Source organism: Pseudorca crassidens, chromosome 11, assembly GCF_039906515.1.
Source record: "Pseudorca crassidens isolate mPseCra1 chromosome 11, mPseCra1.hap1, whole genome shotgun sequence".
In the NCBI taxonomy this organism is placed as follows: Eukaryota; Metazoa; Chordata; class Mammalia; order Artiodactyla; family Delphinidae; genus Pseudorca; species Pseudorca crassidens.
Window position 1 is genome coordinate 68,833,952 of NC_090306.1, and position 15,390 is coordinate 68,849,341.

At 34.1% G+C, this 15,390-nt stretch overlaps 1 protein-coding gene across 6 annotated transcripts in view; it reads left to right on the forward strand.

Moving 5' to 3' along the window:
* The window catches only part of ACSS3 (acyl-CoA synthetase short chain family member 3), a 144,488-nt gene that overhangs the window by 52,273 nt on the left and 76,825 nt on the right, over positions 1–15,390 (forward strand). For all 6 annotated transcript variants that reach the window (XM_067697458.1, XM_067697463.1, XM_067697459.1 and 3 more), the window contains 4 exons: positions 2,041–2,175; positions 4,680–4,820; positions 13,752–13,832; positions 13,913–14,008. In XM_067697458.1, the coding sequence (XP_067553559.1) occupies positions 2,041–2,175; positions 4,680–4,820; positions 13,752–13,832; positions 13,913–14,008 (453 nt within the window). The remainder of the gene's footprint in view (positions 1–2,040; positions 2,176–4,679; positions 4,821–13,751; positions 13,833–13,912; positions 14,009–15,390) is intronic.

Here is a 15,390-nt window from a genome sequence, read left to right on the forward strand (position 1 = left end):
TTTTAAAAGATTTTATACGATGTGGGAAAATTTATATCTATATCTATATCTATATATATAATAAGAATTTATAAAACTCATGCTGTATCACTGGAGGAGTTTTCATCCATAAGACACACACACATAGACACCTCCCCCACCCCCAAACTTGTTAAGGAGTTTAGGCAGTAAGTGCATATTCTTATGGGCGGGACCATTGAGCAAGTCAAATTAATGGCGAGGAGATGGAGGTAGAGATACATACCGTAGATATTTGGATGATAATTGAAACCAGGGATGATTTTGATGTCGTAATTTTCAACTAATTAGGCCGAAGAAAAAGTTTTATTTTAACAGATGAAGATGGGAAGAATGTAGTCCACTTGAGATGGAATAAAACCTCCAATAAAAGGCTCTTAATAGAAATGTGAAAGGGATTGTTTTCTAGAGGAAGAATCTAATTTTGACTTTAAATTATTCAATAATTATTTATAATATTAATATTATAAATATAAATTATTTATAAATTATTAATATAAATTATCAATAATTATTAAATTATTCAACTTTTGATATATTCTATATATGTTTTTAATTTGATGTGTAACTTTCATTTATTCAGAATTTAAAATTCTAACCTTAGGGAATGTTATCTGGAGTTATTTTTGTACATATTTCAGATATTAAAATGTGAATTATATTCAAATGTCTGACCTTTAAAAAAGGATACAAGATTTACTCTTTCATTTCTTTCCTTTTAAAAGGCAGCTTGAAATAGTGGAAAGAGGAAGATTCTGAAATCAGTCAGTACTGGCCCTCTTTCTGATTCTAACACTTCTAACCTGGAGCAAGCTATGCAACTGCACTGAGCCTCAGCTCCATGAATATTAAATGACATTAAAAACCAGAAAGTGCTATATATGCATATATTTGACATTATATAAACCTTCCCTAGATGAAATGTATTGTAACCAGAAATCAAAATTCAGGAATAGGTGCACTATGTTGGACTGATTATCTTTCTCCTGAGTAATTTATTATCTGTTTCCTTTGCTTTGGATTTCTTCGTGAAGAAACAGTGTACTTAAAAGAATAAAGATATGTTTGTTTTGCAGATTAACGAGAATTTTGGTTCAGTGCCACAAATATTTGTTGAGAGCTTATGGTATGGCAAGCATTGTAACAGGCATAGGAGACAGGGAGGTAACAGGGTCCAAATTTGGCCTGGGAGAGCTTCCTGTGCAGAGGTGGGGACAAAGGAACACTTTGACTATAGTTGGATATCTGAGGCCTGCTCAGAATCTACCAGGGAAGGAAGATTGATCCTAAGCCTTTTAGCTACACCTCTGCATATCTTGAAGCATGGCTAGCAAGTTGTCAGGTAAAGAAGAGTGCCAAGTGTGTCTTAATGACGGGGGCATGTTCAGGTTTTGTGGGGCTTGAAACTTAAATGAGGGCCCTTTTAAGAAAAATATGACAAAATGACAATATAAAATTTGGTGAAAAAGAGTATGTATTTGGAATGAGAAAAGAATCATAAAATAATTATTGGAGACTCAGGTCTCTTCCTTCTGAGTTCTCTCTAGGTGTTCAAGCAGAGATGCTTACATAAAAAACCTTAGAAATGCTTCCTAATAGCAGTCAGGCTGGGTCTTCCCCCGCTAAGAAATGCTACAACTTCAGCAACAACCAGCTGTTATGCAGGCCTCTGCAAGTGAGGGGGCCCTAGGCTTCCGTTTCACTGGTTCATGGCAAATTTACATCTACCTGATTTAATGAATTCTTTCGAAAGTATTTTTTAAAAGCTCATGTTTATTAGCCAGAAGCATCATTAAGTGTGGAATTCTGAACAGGTAAGTGAGATTTATGTGGAAGTGGTTAGGGCTATAACATTTAAAAATAGCTTATTGGTTTTCAGGCCTTTTATTTAATAGAGAACAGAATCATTCAAACGTTTCTTAAGAAATGTTGAATTGTCAGCCTGCATCTGAAATATTGTGGTTACCTTAATCAGGATGGTTAAGCTTTCTCATGTATTTATTTACTTATTTTTCATTGTAGCCCAAGGTCGTTGTTACAGCATCATTTGGCATTGAACCTGGAAGGAAGGTAGAATACATACCACTTCTAGAAGAAGCTCTGAGAATAGGACAACACAAGCCAGATAAAGTTCTCATTTATAATCGTCCAAATATGGTAATCTGAATATTGAATTTGGTCCTTGCTTATGGTGATGTGCTAAGGATGACTCTTTTTGACCATTTGAAAGGAACACTTGATCTATAAACTGTTGAATATACAATACTTCAGGAATGTCACTATTTTTGGCAAAAAAGAATGATATTTTCTGTCATTATAAAAAATGAGCTTAAAACAAAAAGAGTGGAACATAGGAGTATCTGTAATATTAATGAATTAGAATGAATGTATAGTCTATTGTGGTATCCTTTATTAATTTACATTATAACTATAATAATAATACAGTTGACCCAATGCGGGGGTTAGGGACGGTGGCCCACTGGGCAGTTGAAAATCTGCTTATAACTTTTGACTCCCCCATAAACTTACCTAATAGCCTATTGTTGACTGGAAGCCTTACCAATAACATAACCAGTTGATTAGCACGTTATATGTATTATATACTATATTCTCTTACAATAAAGTAAGCTAGAGAAAAGAAAATGTTATTAAAAAAATCATAAGGAAGAGAAAGTAGATTTATAACTATATTTACTCATACCATAAGTTTATGTCATCTGTTTACAAGCTGAATTGTCTATCAGTACCTGCATCAATATTGGCTTATATGATACAAAACACTGTAGATGTTCTATGTATTACAACACTAAACATCAAAAATGAAAAGATAATGTGAAAAAGAAATTCACAGAAAAGATAATGTGAAAAAGAAATATTTAGGTGTAATGATTCATGCATTGATAAAGAAGAGGCAGCAATATGATTGCTTCATGGTAGCCCAGCCTACACACTAATGAGTGAATAATTATACAGTTTTTATGGCATATGGCATTACAGTAATATTCATACTACAGTATTAGTGGTGGTAAACTTACTTTCACTGAGGAACTTACTTTCACAAGTCTTGCCTTGTGCCTACTAACAAGTTCGCCAACTGTAAACTTCCTGATGTGTCATCTTGAGCTTAGTCAGCATTTCATAAAATAACTAGATATGTACTGGATCATAACTAGAATTAAATAGCTATAACTCCCCACTAGAGTAATTTTTCCATAAGCCACTTCTTTTTTCTTCATCTATCTGGCTTATTTCATTGGCACCATTTTTAAAGAGGTCTGTCTAACTTAAGATTTGTCTGTCTAATTCATGGCTCTATTATTATAAAGTTTATAACACTAGAGCTTGGTTCTAGGAACATAAAAGAAAACAAACATTTCTACCATATTAGTCAATAACGTAGATGGAGGAAAACTTGGATAGCTTTTTGTGTATGTCTCATACTCTCATTAACTTCAAAACTGATTTTTGTTCTTGAAAAAGCAGAAGTAGATTACTCCTCCACCCCTGAAAGTTATTTAATATTCTCTCATTTGGAAAAATGGCCGCAGTATTACTCTTAAATGGCCCTGTATAAAGAGAAATTTTATTGGGTTAGTTGAGATTTCATTGTGAAGACAGTAGTTCCAAAGTAAAAGAAATAAGTTGTGAAAAATAGAAGTTAGGTCCATCCACGTCTCTACAAATGACCCAATTTCTTTCCTTTTTATGTCTGAGTAATATTCCATTGTATATATGTACCACATCTTCTTTATCCATTCATCTGTCAATGGACATTTAGGTTGCTTCCATGTCCTGGCTATTGTAAATAGTGCTTCAGTGAATATTGGGGTGCATGGATGGACCTAAAGTCTGTCATACAGAGTAAGTCAGAAAGAGAAAAATATTGTATATCAACACATATATGTGCAATCTAGAAAAATGGTACAGATGAACCTATTTGCAGGGCAGGAATAGAGACACAGAGGTAGAGAATGGACATGTGGACACGGGGCGGGGGAAGGGGGAGTGAGATGAATTGGGAGATTGGGAATGACATATATACACTAACATGTATAAAACAGATAGCTAGTGAGAACCTGCTGTATAGTGCAGGGAGCTCAGCTTGGTGCTCTGTGGTGACCTAGATGGGTGGGATGGGGGGATGGATTGGAGGGAGGTCCAAGAGGGAGGGGATATATATATATACATATAGCTGAGTCACTTCTTTGTACAGCAGAAACTAACACAACATTGTAAAGCAACTATACCCCAATTAAGAAAAATAAAGTGTGTGTTTCAGGTCAAAAAGAAAATAGAAGTTAGCTTATAAAGGTGTTAGTGTACATGCATTTATAGAAGCATGAACCTCTGTTAGTTAAGCTCTGACTGTTGATGAAATCATGCCTGCATCATATTGAATTTCTTAAGGATATCTCTAGGTTTGAATAAAACATTTTCTGTTGTAAGTTTAGTTGAAGCCAACATCAAACTGTTGGATTTTGTTATGAACATTTATCTTAACTCGTGACCCTGAAATACTGAGTCATAAATCTGATATTTAGTGCTCTATAGGCCTGGATTTCAGTCAGATGCTCAGACTAATGTAGATTAAGCTACTCTCCAGTGTTCTCCTGATATAATCTCCTTTGTTCAGTGCATATTCCTATATTTTTGCTTTGTAGGAGCCGGTTCCTTTGGCGCCAGGTCGTGACCTTGATTGGGATGAAGAGATGGCAAAAGCACAGTCACATGACTGTGTTCCTGTCCTTTCCGAACATCCGCTGTATATTCTTTACACATCTGGAACAACGGGGTTGCCAAAGGTATGCACTATCTTAGGGATAATTATAGTGGCAGATTGTTTTGCACTGGGAATATTTGACTACTGACTGAAAGTACTTTGTATCTTAAAGACATATTGTGTCTAAATATATAAAAATATTCATTATGTTTAATGTCAGATGCTTTGTCCTTATTTCTTTCAGAATCTTCACAATTATCAGCAATATTCAATTGCTTTAGTAAGCTGTTAAAATTAATATATATTTGATTGAATATCAGTTGGTTTAATAAAATTTGATAAAATATATCTTAAATGAAATATTTTTATTTTTTAACTTGAGGCATAACCTTCATACAGTATGAAAACTGATTTTTGATTTAGAGGAATTCAATTTATCGTTAAAAATGCAACTTTGAGAATTGGCCTAGACAGTCTGAACAACAGGGAATTTATCCAGGGGATTGAACTATTTGATTTGCAGCACTGAAGACGCTCAGGGGTTTTTTAAGTCTTTTACCCTGAAAGGTGTTTTCACAAAACAAAGTCAAAAGTGTCAATAATCCTGAATGTGTCAGATACCAAACAAATACCACTTTTGCCTAGTATCTCTAAATAATACTGTTTTTTCATATAAATTCATAAAGACTTGTGATATCATCTTCCTATTAATCTTTATTAAGGAGTTCAATATTCATTGAATCATAGCAGGCAAAGGGACTTTTACAATCACTTGAATCCTATAGGGCATTGGCCTCTTTATTGATATCGGACCTCTGTAGCATCAGAATTCTGAAAAATTACCTGCTAACACTCTTAAACTAGTGATTATGTTAGTTTAGATGTAAATAAAGGAAAATTAAGACTTAAGACGTTTTATATAAAATTCACTTGCTTGTGAAAAAGAGAACGTTTGGTAGAGGGATATATTTTCCCGGAGTACAGAGACCATGTTTTATTACATTTTGTTCTACCATCGTGTTTTATATGTAGTTGGTACTCAAATTTTTGTTGAGTGCATAAATAAATTAATGCATATACCTGAAGATATTTGTGTTGTTGTAAAATCAAAGCCCTATGATTATTTTAAGAACTCTGGTCATCTGAAAAATAAATATTTCTTATATTGCAGACTCTAAGATATGTTTGTATAAGCAGTCCAAAGGATCTGCTGGATGCAATCCTTACCCTTCACTTTTTGCAATCCTGCATTATGCACATAGAGTCCAAATGAACGTTTGGCTGTAAAATAAAAGGGGACTCAGCAAGTTATAATCTAATATAAAAGTATCAGCATGAGATGAAACCACTGACCCTGAAAACATAGTATAACCTAACCAAATAAAAAAAATCAATTTAGCTCCTTAAAAGCCGGAAGGAATCTTATAAAAACTTTTCTGCCACCTCAAGACTGAAACTCACTGTGGCCTGGATGGGGATCCTTATGAGAGGGCCGAAGAAGAGCTTGTCATCAACTCAAAGCTGACTCAGCTAGTGTAGTAGAAATAAAATAAAAGTAATATACAGGGCATTAACTCTGAAAAGTGGTGGTTCCAGATAAGGAAGAAACCTAGCTATTCCAGGTTTTCTCTGGGTCAAGGAGTTCTTTGTGGGATTCCTAGATGCCCAAACTGAAGATTGTTTGATGTTTTAATCATCCTCATTTTCCTTGTAATGTAGTCCCATCCTGAAGATAATCTATTTCTATAGATTGGAGAAGGATTTAATTGTTCGGAGATTTCTGTTCACATTGAATTTAGCTCAATTCAGTATGCATTATTGACTGTTCATTAGGTGCTAAAAGAGATAAAAATATGAGTAAACCACAGCCCCTTCAGCATAGTGGGATTTTAATATATATCAACACAGATAAGGTAAGATAGTCTGTGATCCTTGCCCTAAGAGGGCAACCCTACTTCTTGCTTTCTTGAAGAAAAGATGAGATTGGATGGTGTCTGAAGGATTAAATTCCATTAATGCAACAAAGATTACTGAGCACCCAAATATATATCTATCTTTTAGAAGTTTACATTCTATGGCTAGACACAGGAAGTAAACAAAGAACTATACAATCTGTGATGTGTTATGAAGAAAAATAAAGCAGGGTAAGGGTGATAGAAAGAGTGGGAGTGCTGTTTTATCAGGGAGATGTCAGGGAAAGCACTTGACAGGGTGACTTTTTTTTTTTTTTTTTTTTTGCGGTACGTGGGCCTCTCACTGTTGTGGCCTCTCCCGTTGCGGAGCACAGGCTCTGGACGCGCAGGCTCAGCGGCCATGGCTCACGGGCCCAGCCGCTCCGCGGCATGTGGGATTTTCCCGGACCGGGGCACGAACCCGTGTCACCTGCATCGGCAGGCGGACTCTCAACCACTGTGCCACCAGGGAAACCCGACAGGGTGACATTTGAAAGATGAATAGAACTTCTTCATCAGGTGACATAATAGGGAGGAGGGCATGCGAGGTAGATTGGGTCGACATAAGCAAAGGCAGGAGCGTGTAAGGAAGGTTCCAGGATGGCTAGTGCATTTGGTGCAGATAAAGAAGAGAAATGGCCAGATATATAGGCAGGGGCCAATTGCTTAAAACTGAGCCAAGAAATTTAGTTTATATACTGTATGTAAGGAATGGAGAGCACTAATGCTTCTTAAGAAAAAATATGAAGGAAGGTAACCCTTGCAACATTTTGTTGAGAAGATAGGCAAATACACATAATGGAAACTAGGAGATTGGTTTTCCAGGCTGTGTTTAGTTTAGGACCTTACTTAGGACAGCAAACTTATTAGGGAACAATCAGATTTGGTTCAAGGATAAGAGTAAGGCAGAGGAGGAGTCCAAGACCTTGAACCTGAGAACATAGAAGAGTGGTTTCGAACATTTACTAAAGTAGAAACAAAGGAAAATGGTTTGCGGCTGAGAAAACTGGGAGGTTTTGGACATATTGAGTATGATGTATCCTTGGGACATTAACATGGAGATGCCCAGCCAGTAGCTGGAAGTGAAAGTCTGGGTCCAAGAATACATCTGGATTTGCAGATAGACCCTTGGAACGTCATTGGTTGTAGAGGAATGGTGTTTAAATCATGGGAACGGGTAGGTTTTAACAGAGTAGGACATGCAGAATGGCAAGACAAAGTAGTCGTTTCTCAAGGTCTTTCAGAAACATTTCCTTTAACCCTCCAGTGGACTTTAGAATTTCAATTGCATTGAAATTATATGTTGCCAACAAATATTTATGCCACTTATTTTATTCTACTTTTTAATATATTACTTTTTATTTACTTATTTTCATAACATTGCATGTTCTCTGAGGTCTTAGAATATATTTCATACATCTTTGAATCCACTCTGGCACTAACCTTAGAATGGGGCCATGGTAGATCATCAGAATATTTGTTAAATAATCTCCTACTTTTCCAGTTAGCTCCCAGATGCCTTTTTTTTAAATTAAAATATAGCTGATTTACAATATTGTATTAGTTTCAGGTGTACAGCAAAGTGTTTCAGCTTTATATATATATATATATATATATGTATATATTCAGTTATGTAGATATATATTCTTTTTTTAGATTCTTTTCCATTATAGGTTATTACAAGATATTGAGTATCCAGATGCCTCTTTATTCATAAGATTCTCACTTCATTTTTGGTAGACATAATCAGAATTAATAGGATCTGAATTTTTAATATTGCGATTCCCAGAATAGAAGTACAGGAAAGATGAGCACGCAAGCATTTAAATATAAATTTCATGTCATCATATAATTTGTTTTCTTGATCTTTGATCTTCATGAGGAAAAATAATGTTGTGAGCCCATAAAAATATGCTGCTTAAAAATGCTCATTTCTAAAAAAAAAAAAAAGCTCATTTCTCATAGGCACATATAAGACACACACAATGCAGTCTGTTTTTTGGTTAGAATTTTCAGATATATCTAGGGCATATTTGCGTCTCTGCATCTGCCAACCCTGGATTTGTCAGGTTGTTATATGACAGGTTAATCTGTTAGCTGCTGCACATATTCTAGCAACCACAGCTGAGCTGCTTTGCATACATTTCTGTCCTGTTGTACACTTTTATCCTGTTTGGTTTAGGTACCTATATTCAAGTTACTTCAAGGAACTACACAATAGAAGAATCCCTCATCTGGATGGGGTGTCGTTTTGGGAGTGGGAGATTTAGTGATGGTCATATTTATCTTCTTCCGGCTTGCTGTCATGGAGGTATGGAGATAACCAAAAAAAAAAAAAAAAAAAAAATTAGTGCCAAAGGAGCACAGGGGAAAAGAAACCAAAAGCAAAGAATTAGAAAAGAAGGCATGACAGGAAAGTGGTAGATAAGTCCTTTGTCCTGATGTGAATTTATATAATTTATGTTAACTTTTATTCCTACGTGTTAGGTGACTTATTCATATTCTATACTGTAGAAAAAAGTAAGAGAAAGTCAAATAAAAAAACCTGTGAACTTTTTTTTTTTAATCTGTGGTACAATTCTTGCAGTTAAAATGCTGAATTTCCTACACCTTTGCCCCTTATCTCACAGTTGCTCAGACCAATAAAAAATTATACTGCTGCTAAAGTATCCTCCATAGAGGCAGCTTCAGAGTCATTGTCTTGTCTACAGCAAGAGATTTTATGTTTGACAAAATATACCAAATGGAATCATTCCATTTCTACTAATATGATTCATTAAATTCTGAAGGTTTCAAGGGTTTCTCTTGAACAAAGAAGAATGTTTTTTAAAAATTATAGTTTTCGTACATGTGCTTATTCATTTAACTGTTAACTCTTTTAATCAGTCAGAAAATGTATTAACTGCCTATTCTATGCTGAAGACACAAAAGCATTCTTAACTGCCCAGAGTGGTGGAGGAGACTTAGCAGTATGTGCATGTTGTTAGTGCTTAGAGGCTTAGAGAAGTTTGCAGGTCTTGGGGCCATGAAAGAGGAGAGAGAGGCTTTTAACACAAACCTAGTGGGTTTGGATGGCTTCCAGAAGAGGTGACACTTTCACAGTGTTGTTAAGTACTTGTGTGATCAAGTAGGAGCTAACCAGGTTCAGAAAAGGGGTGAGGGTGCATTCTAGGAAGAGGGGATATCACCTGTAAAACCACTATGAGAGCAAGAGTATTGTTGGTTTGTTGGAGTTTTTAAGTAAGCAGAACCATACCTCATACTTTTCAACTCACTGACTCCAACTGTTCTTTGGTGATAGATTTCTTTTCTTCAGGTAATATTTTTGTTTCCTCTTTCTTCTTGTTTTGTTTTTACTTAATTTGCCAGACTGAATTGAAATGTATATATCAACATACATACAAAGCATAGGCATATACACGTGTACATATAGACATATATGCATATGTATTTACATATGTATGTGTGAATGAATATCCATTTTATGTATGTAAATATGTATATTTGTCTTGTACAAGTCTTTACTACAGAGTAGGGTGATAGAGGGGCTCAACTTAGGAAGTATGAGGTTTTGTCGGTTACTCTATCTAGACTTCTCTTACCTGAATAGTTTGAGATTTGCCATTCAGATTTTTATAGATCTATTAAAAAACATTTTAAAGACTCGCAAACTCTTAATCTTACCACACATCTCAAACTTCCTTTCTCTTCTACTACAACTGATGTTATTTCAACTGTATTTTTTTTTTTAATTTTGGCAACCAAACAGTACACATTTGATACAGACATGTTTTCTGTTTTATGTTAATGGCCCCATTTATAATATTTTGTGGCTTTCCTTGTCTTCAAAGGCAGCTCATTAAACTGGAAATCATAAAGAACCATCTGTGATAACTGCCGTCCCATTCCTGGATGATGAATAATCAGCCTTTAGTTTCACTCATATGGACTGAATTTTTAAAATACCCATACATTAAAAGTGTTTTGTTTAAAGAGCACCTATCTATTCTGAGATAGAATTCACTTTCATGTCTTTATTAGGGACATGGAGTGTTAGTCCCACCTGGATGTTTTTCAGGTTCTCCAGAAGACTTGAAGTATTATGGCTGATCCTACAAAAACTAGAACAGTGTATTGGCAGGTTGCGGGGACTTTTCTGAAAATATATTAGATCATCTATCTTTATTTTGAAGGTAGATAGGGTATAAATACATAAAGTAACATATTCAAAAGAGTGAAATGCAGCATGCTTGTGTTTTAGGGGTAAGCACTGATGTTGAATATTTATATCTCATACTCAAGATTTCAAATATACTTTAAAATACCATTTTTTGTTTCTGATTAATTTTGCATACTAGAGTATAATAATTTGTAGGTTTTTCTGAGCATGGTTTATGTATTTTCGGAGGCTGAACAGTGTTTATCTTTTGCATTTTAATTATCATTACCTGGAAAATATGGTTACAAACAAGAAATGCTTTATCATCTTAATGTTAGTCACATATTAATATTATAATAAAGAAACTCTCTTTTTAAAACTAATCTTTCAGTTTTTTTACTCTTGAACTTCTTATAAAAGATCTACATGGAGAATATGAAATGATGCAGTTTTATTTTCTACGCCATACCAAATACCCAGTAAATTGAAAACTGTCATCTGATATTTCATATCGATAATCTATATTAATGAATAAAAAAAGACGTCTGAAGAAAATTTTTATACTAATTTTTTAAAAAAATAAAAATAAGTGGATATCAAAGACCAATTATAAACAGACATGACTTTTCTGTCTCCTGTAGCTCCACTTTAGTTGTTTTTAAGGAGAATGTTCAATGATAACCTCTAAATTTTTAACATTTCTGCCTTTTGTGTGGTATTAGCATAGGGAAAACTTTAAAAAAAAAAAACAGTAATTGCTAGAATTAAGGAAATAATTTTGTTAGGAGGACAGTAAATTCTAACCTGTATAATTTTATATACTTTTTCATGCATGGTCTCATTTTTAAGTCTAACTTTTTGGGGTCAAATGGATTTAGGTAGCCACCATTTTACAGACAAAGCAACATTGGTAAATAACCTTTAAAGAAGGGTTCACTTGAGAGGCAAACAGAAATTTGATAACCTATCCTTTAAAATATCTTCTGAGTTTTACAAATGAATTACTACTCATTTATTTTCTCCTTAGCCTTTTATTCCTTTCTGTAACTTCCAGTTGATTAATCTTACCCTCATTTAATATAAAAATTTACCCATTTATAATGATATTTAGAATTATTTATAAATATGACCTCTAAATGCAGGGACAGGCAGGTGAAGAGAAATTCTAAAACATCTTAAGTGAAATCATGACTGACATTAATTATCAAAGAATATGGATAGCATATTGTCTATGAAAAAACTTCACATTTTATCCTCTACCAAACGAATAAAAAGTTTTAGAAAAGAGTGTTTGCAAGTTGATTAATATCAAATTCATCAAGGTATTGAACTATAGGAAAAGACCTTCTCAATAGGACAAACAAATTAGCAAAATGCGTGGAAGACCATACAGCATATACTCGGTAAAGAGCTGCTCAGTTTATGTGGGAAAATGCATGTGTGAAATTTACTGGCAGGGGCTTAGGATTTCTAATACTCCCAAGGTGATCAAGAGAGCCAACTGCATGCTAACCATGTCATACAACCTAGAAAGTACCCATCAAATGCCAACAAAGTTGCCTGTGATGTTTGCCAAGAGACGAGATAAAATGTATTCCACAGCTTGGTACCTATGTTTTATTAGTGGTACCTGAGGAGAGCAGCAATTTTAGTAACAAACAGAAAGTCAATTTCTTTTTCATTTCCTGATTCATGTATGTGTGTTACAGTTACAGAACTGTGCCAAAAAATGTTCAACTAGTAGCACGTTCGTTAATTAGGACCATGTGTGCCCTTTCAGGTAAAATAATTATCTTCTTCACAAAGCAATTCTAGTTGCTCTACTGAGAGGTGCTTGAAAATACTTGTGAGTGAAATATAACATATTTCTTAGCAAGCATTCACCTTCTTGCTCTGAATATTCACATCATTAAGTCTTTTTGAGCCAATGATGATTAATGTTTATAGTGAAGCAATAAATGAAATTAATTATTAAATTTACTATCAGTTATTATTTATGATAACTCTTGTGCTCAGTTTTCAAAAATTAATCTTGTATTAACATTGAATATGTTCACTGTCAAGGATAGCTGCTAGAAACTATAGTACCGTGGTGTAACAATCCCTACTTTTGCCCAAATGTAATGTAAGGAAAATCTGTCAGCCTTAGATCCAACTCATCAGGATTGATTCCTCAGAGTTTGAGAATTCATCACTAAAGAACTGCTCAGCTCTGATACTGTGGTAGTGTGACCACAAGGGTAGCATTGTATGAAGGATCCAGTTAGAATATGACTCTTTCCTCTAAGCATCCTGTTATTATTTAATAATATTAAGGAATAAATATCCTTATAGTAGTCTGTTTCTTAGGCATACAGCTACCTTTGACATTTCTGTGCACTTAATTTTGAGAGTTTCCATTTTTGTTCCGGAAATATGTGTGAAAATGTAATTGTTGAAAATTTCATGCTAAGTCTTTGATTTTTTTTTTTTTTTTTGGCCGTGCACAGCGTGCAGGGTCTTAGTTCCCCGACCAGGGATCGAACCCATGCCCCCCACGGTGGAAGTGCAGAGTCCTAACCACTGGACTGCCAGGGAATTCCCTGTAATGTTGATAATTTATGTTACCACTGTAAATTTTTTTTATTGCATGTGATTCCATGAAATCATGTTTTCTTTAGAAGGTTCAGAATGGTCTGTGAGAATGGATTCTGCAAATGGACTAATATGGACAAATTATTCTGTTTTTATTATTGGAGGAGCCAAAGAAATAGTGATTCAGATACAATTATATGAAAGCCAGAGTTATTTATAGCTTATAGAATATGAAATACTCTAAACAGGAACTTTTTTTAAGTGGACAGTATGAAGAGAGAGAATCTTTTAACACACTATTGATTTTAATTTCACCTTTTCTCTTTAGGGTGTGGTGAGGCCCACTGGAGGATACGCTGTAATGCTTAACTGGTCAATGTCTTCTATATATGGACTTAAACCTGGAGAGGTAATCATGGTTTTAAATTCACATTACATGACATTTCTCTGGTTAAGATATATGTATTTTATTATCTTCTTTTTGTTTAGGTGTGGTGGGCAGCTTCTGACTTAGGCTGGGTTGTCGGACATTCCTATATCTGTTATGGACCTCTTCTACACGGAAACACAACAGTTTTATATGAGGTAATAAAATAAAATTAGTACTACATATACATAATATTAATTTTACTAAAAGTTTTAGAGAAGTAGTCCTAAGTAGGAAAAGAAAATTGAATGGGGGCAGGGGGCGTTTTTATATCTTCTTCCAGTTATTTCATAAGAGAAAGAAATATATATTTAGAAAAAAATAAACAACTATTTAAATTGTGTTGAACAAAGACATAAAAATTATATTCTGAAAAATATACACTCACAAGCTTGATGTCTATCACTTTCTAGAAAATATTACTAGACTGATACTGATTTAGAATCTTAGAAAACAGCCATCATAAAACAAGCAACAGAGATTCACCTCTTTGTGTTCTTGTAGGATTAATGGATTTCAAATACGTGGTTTCTTGATTTTAGCTAGACATTTTTGGTAGTTTCTGATGATCGCTATATGTATAAGGGAGAGAGTCATAGACTGATCAGATTCATAGCTGAATAAATGACTGCTTTAGATTCTGTTGCATGGACTAATGTTACCTAGGAATAATATTTTTGTGTGTATATTAGAAAATTCTGCTCTTATGCCTATTCTATTTAATTTTAGAAAATGCCTTATACAAATATTTAAAACACATACGTATCAGATATGTAGGAGATCAAAATTTGAGAGGGACAGCAAAATGGTGGTTTGCTAGATCAGTATACAAATGATCTTGGACTTTTGGGACAAAAAACACAAGATGGGAAAATATGGAAATCTTTACAATCTTATATTTATATTAAAAATAATTGCAAAAATGAAGTAAGGGAAACTTGAGTTGGTTGCAGTTTATGTGGTTAAATCCCTGTGTATTATGAGTTCAAACATGAGCGGTTGATAGGATTGTTTTAAAAAAATACTCACCATGTGCAATGTTATAATCTTATTTTTTCACACTTGGAAAACTGTGTTCAGTTTAATGAGGAGGAGAAAAAAATCATTAACTTATTAGAAAGAATTTGGATGAAAGGGACCAGGGTGAAAATGTCATACAAGAAAGAGATGAAGGAATTGTGAATGGTTAGTCTGATAAAAATAATATATTTAGTGTGCATATATGTTAAGTATCTTTTGACATTTAAAGAGTTGCCACATATAAAGGAAGTAGTGTAGTAATTGTAGTAATGTGGAGTTCCAGAGACCTATCTTTTGGAATAATCAGAGAAAATTTAACTGTCCGTTAATAGAATAGGGAAGTTCTCAAATAGGAGGCTCTCTTTCACTTAAAGTCTGTAACATCAAGAAAGAAATTTGAAGACGGGAATTTTATATGCAAGGTGTGGATAATAGTATTAGATGATGTCAAAGTTCTTTACAATCTTAAAATTCTTTAACTCAATGATTCTGAAAAAATTAGAGACTATTCTTGATCTTC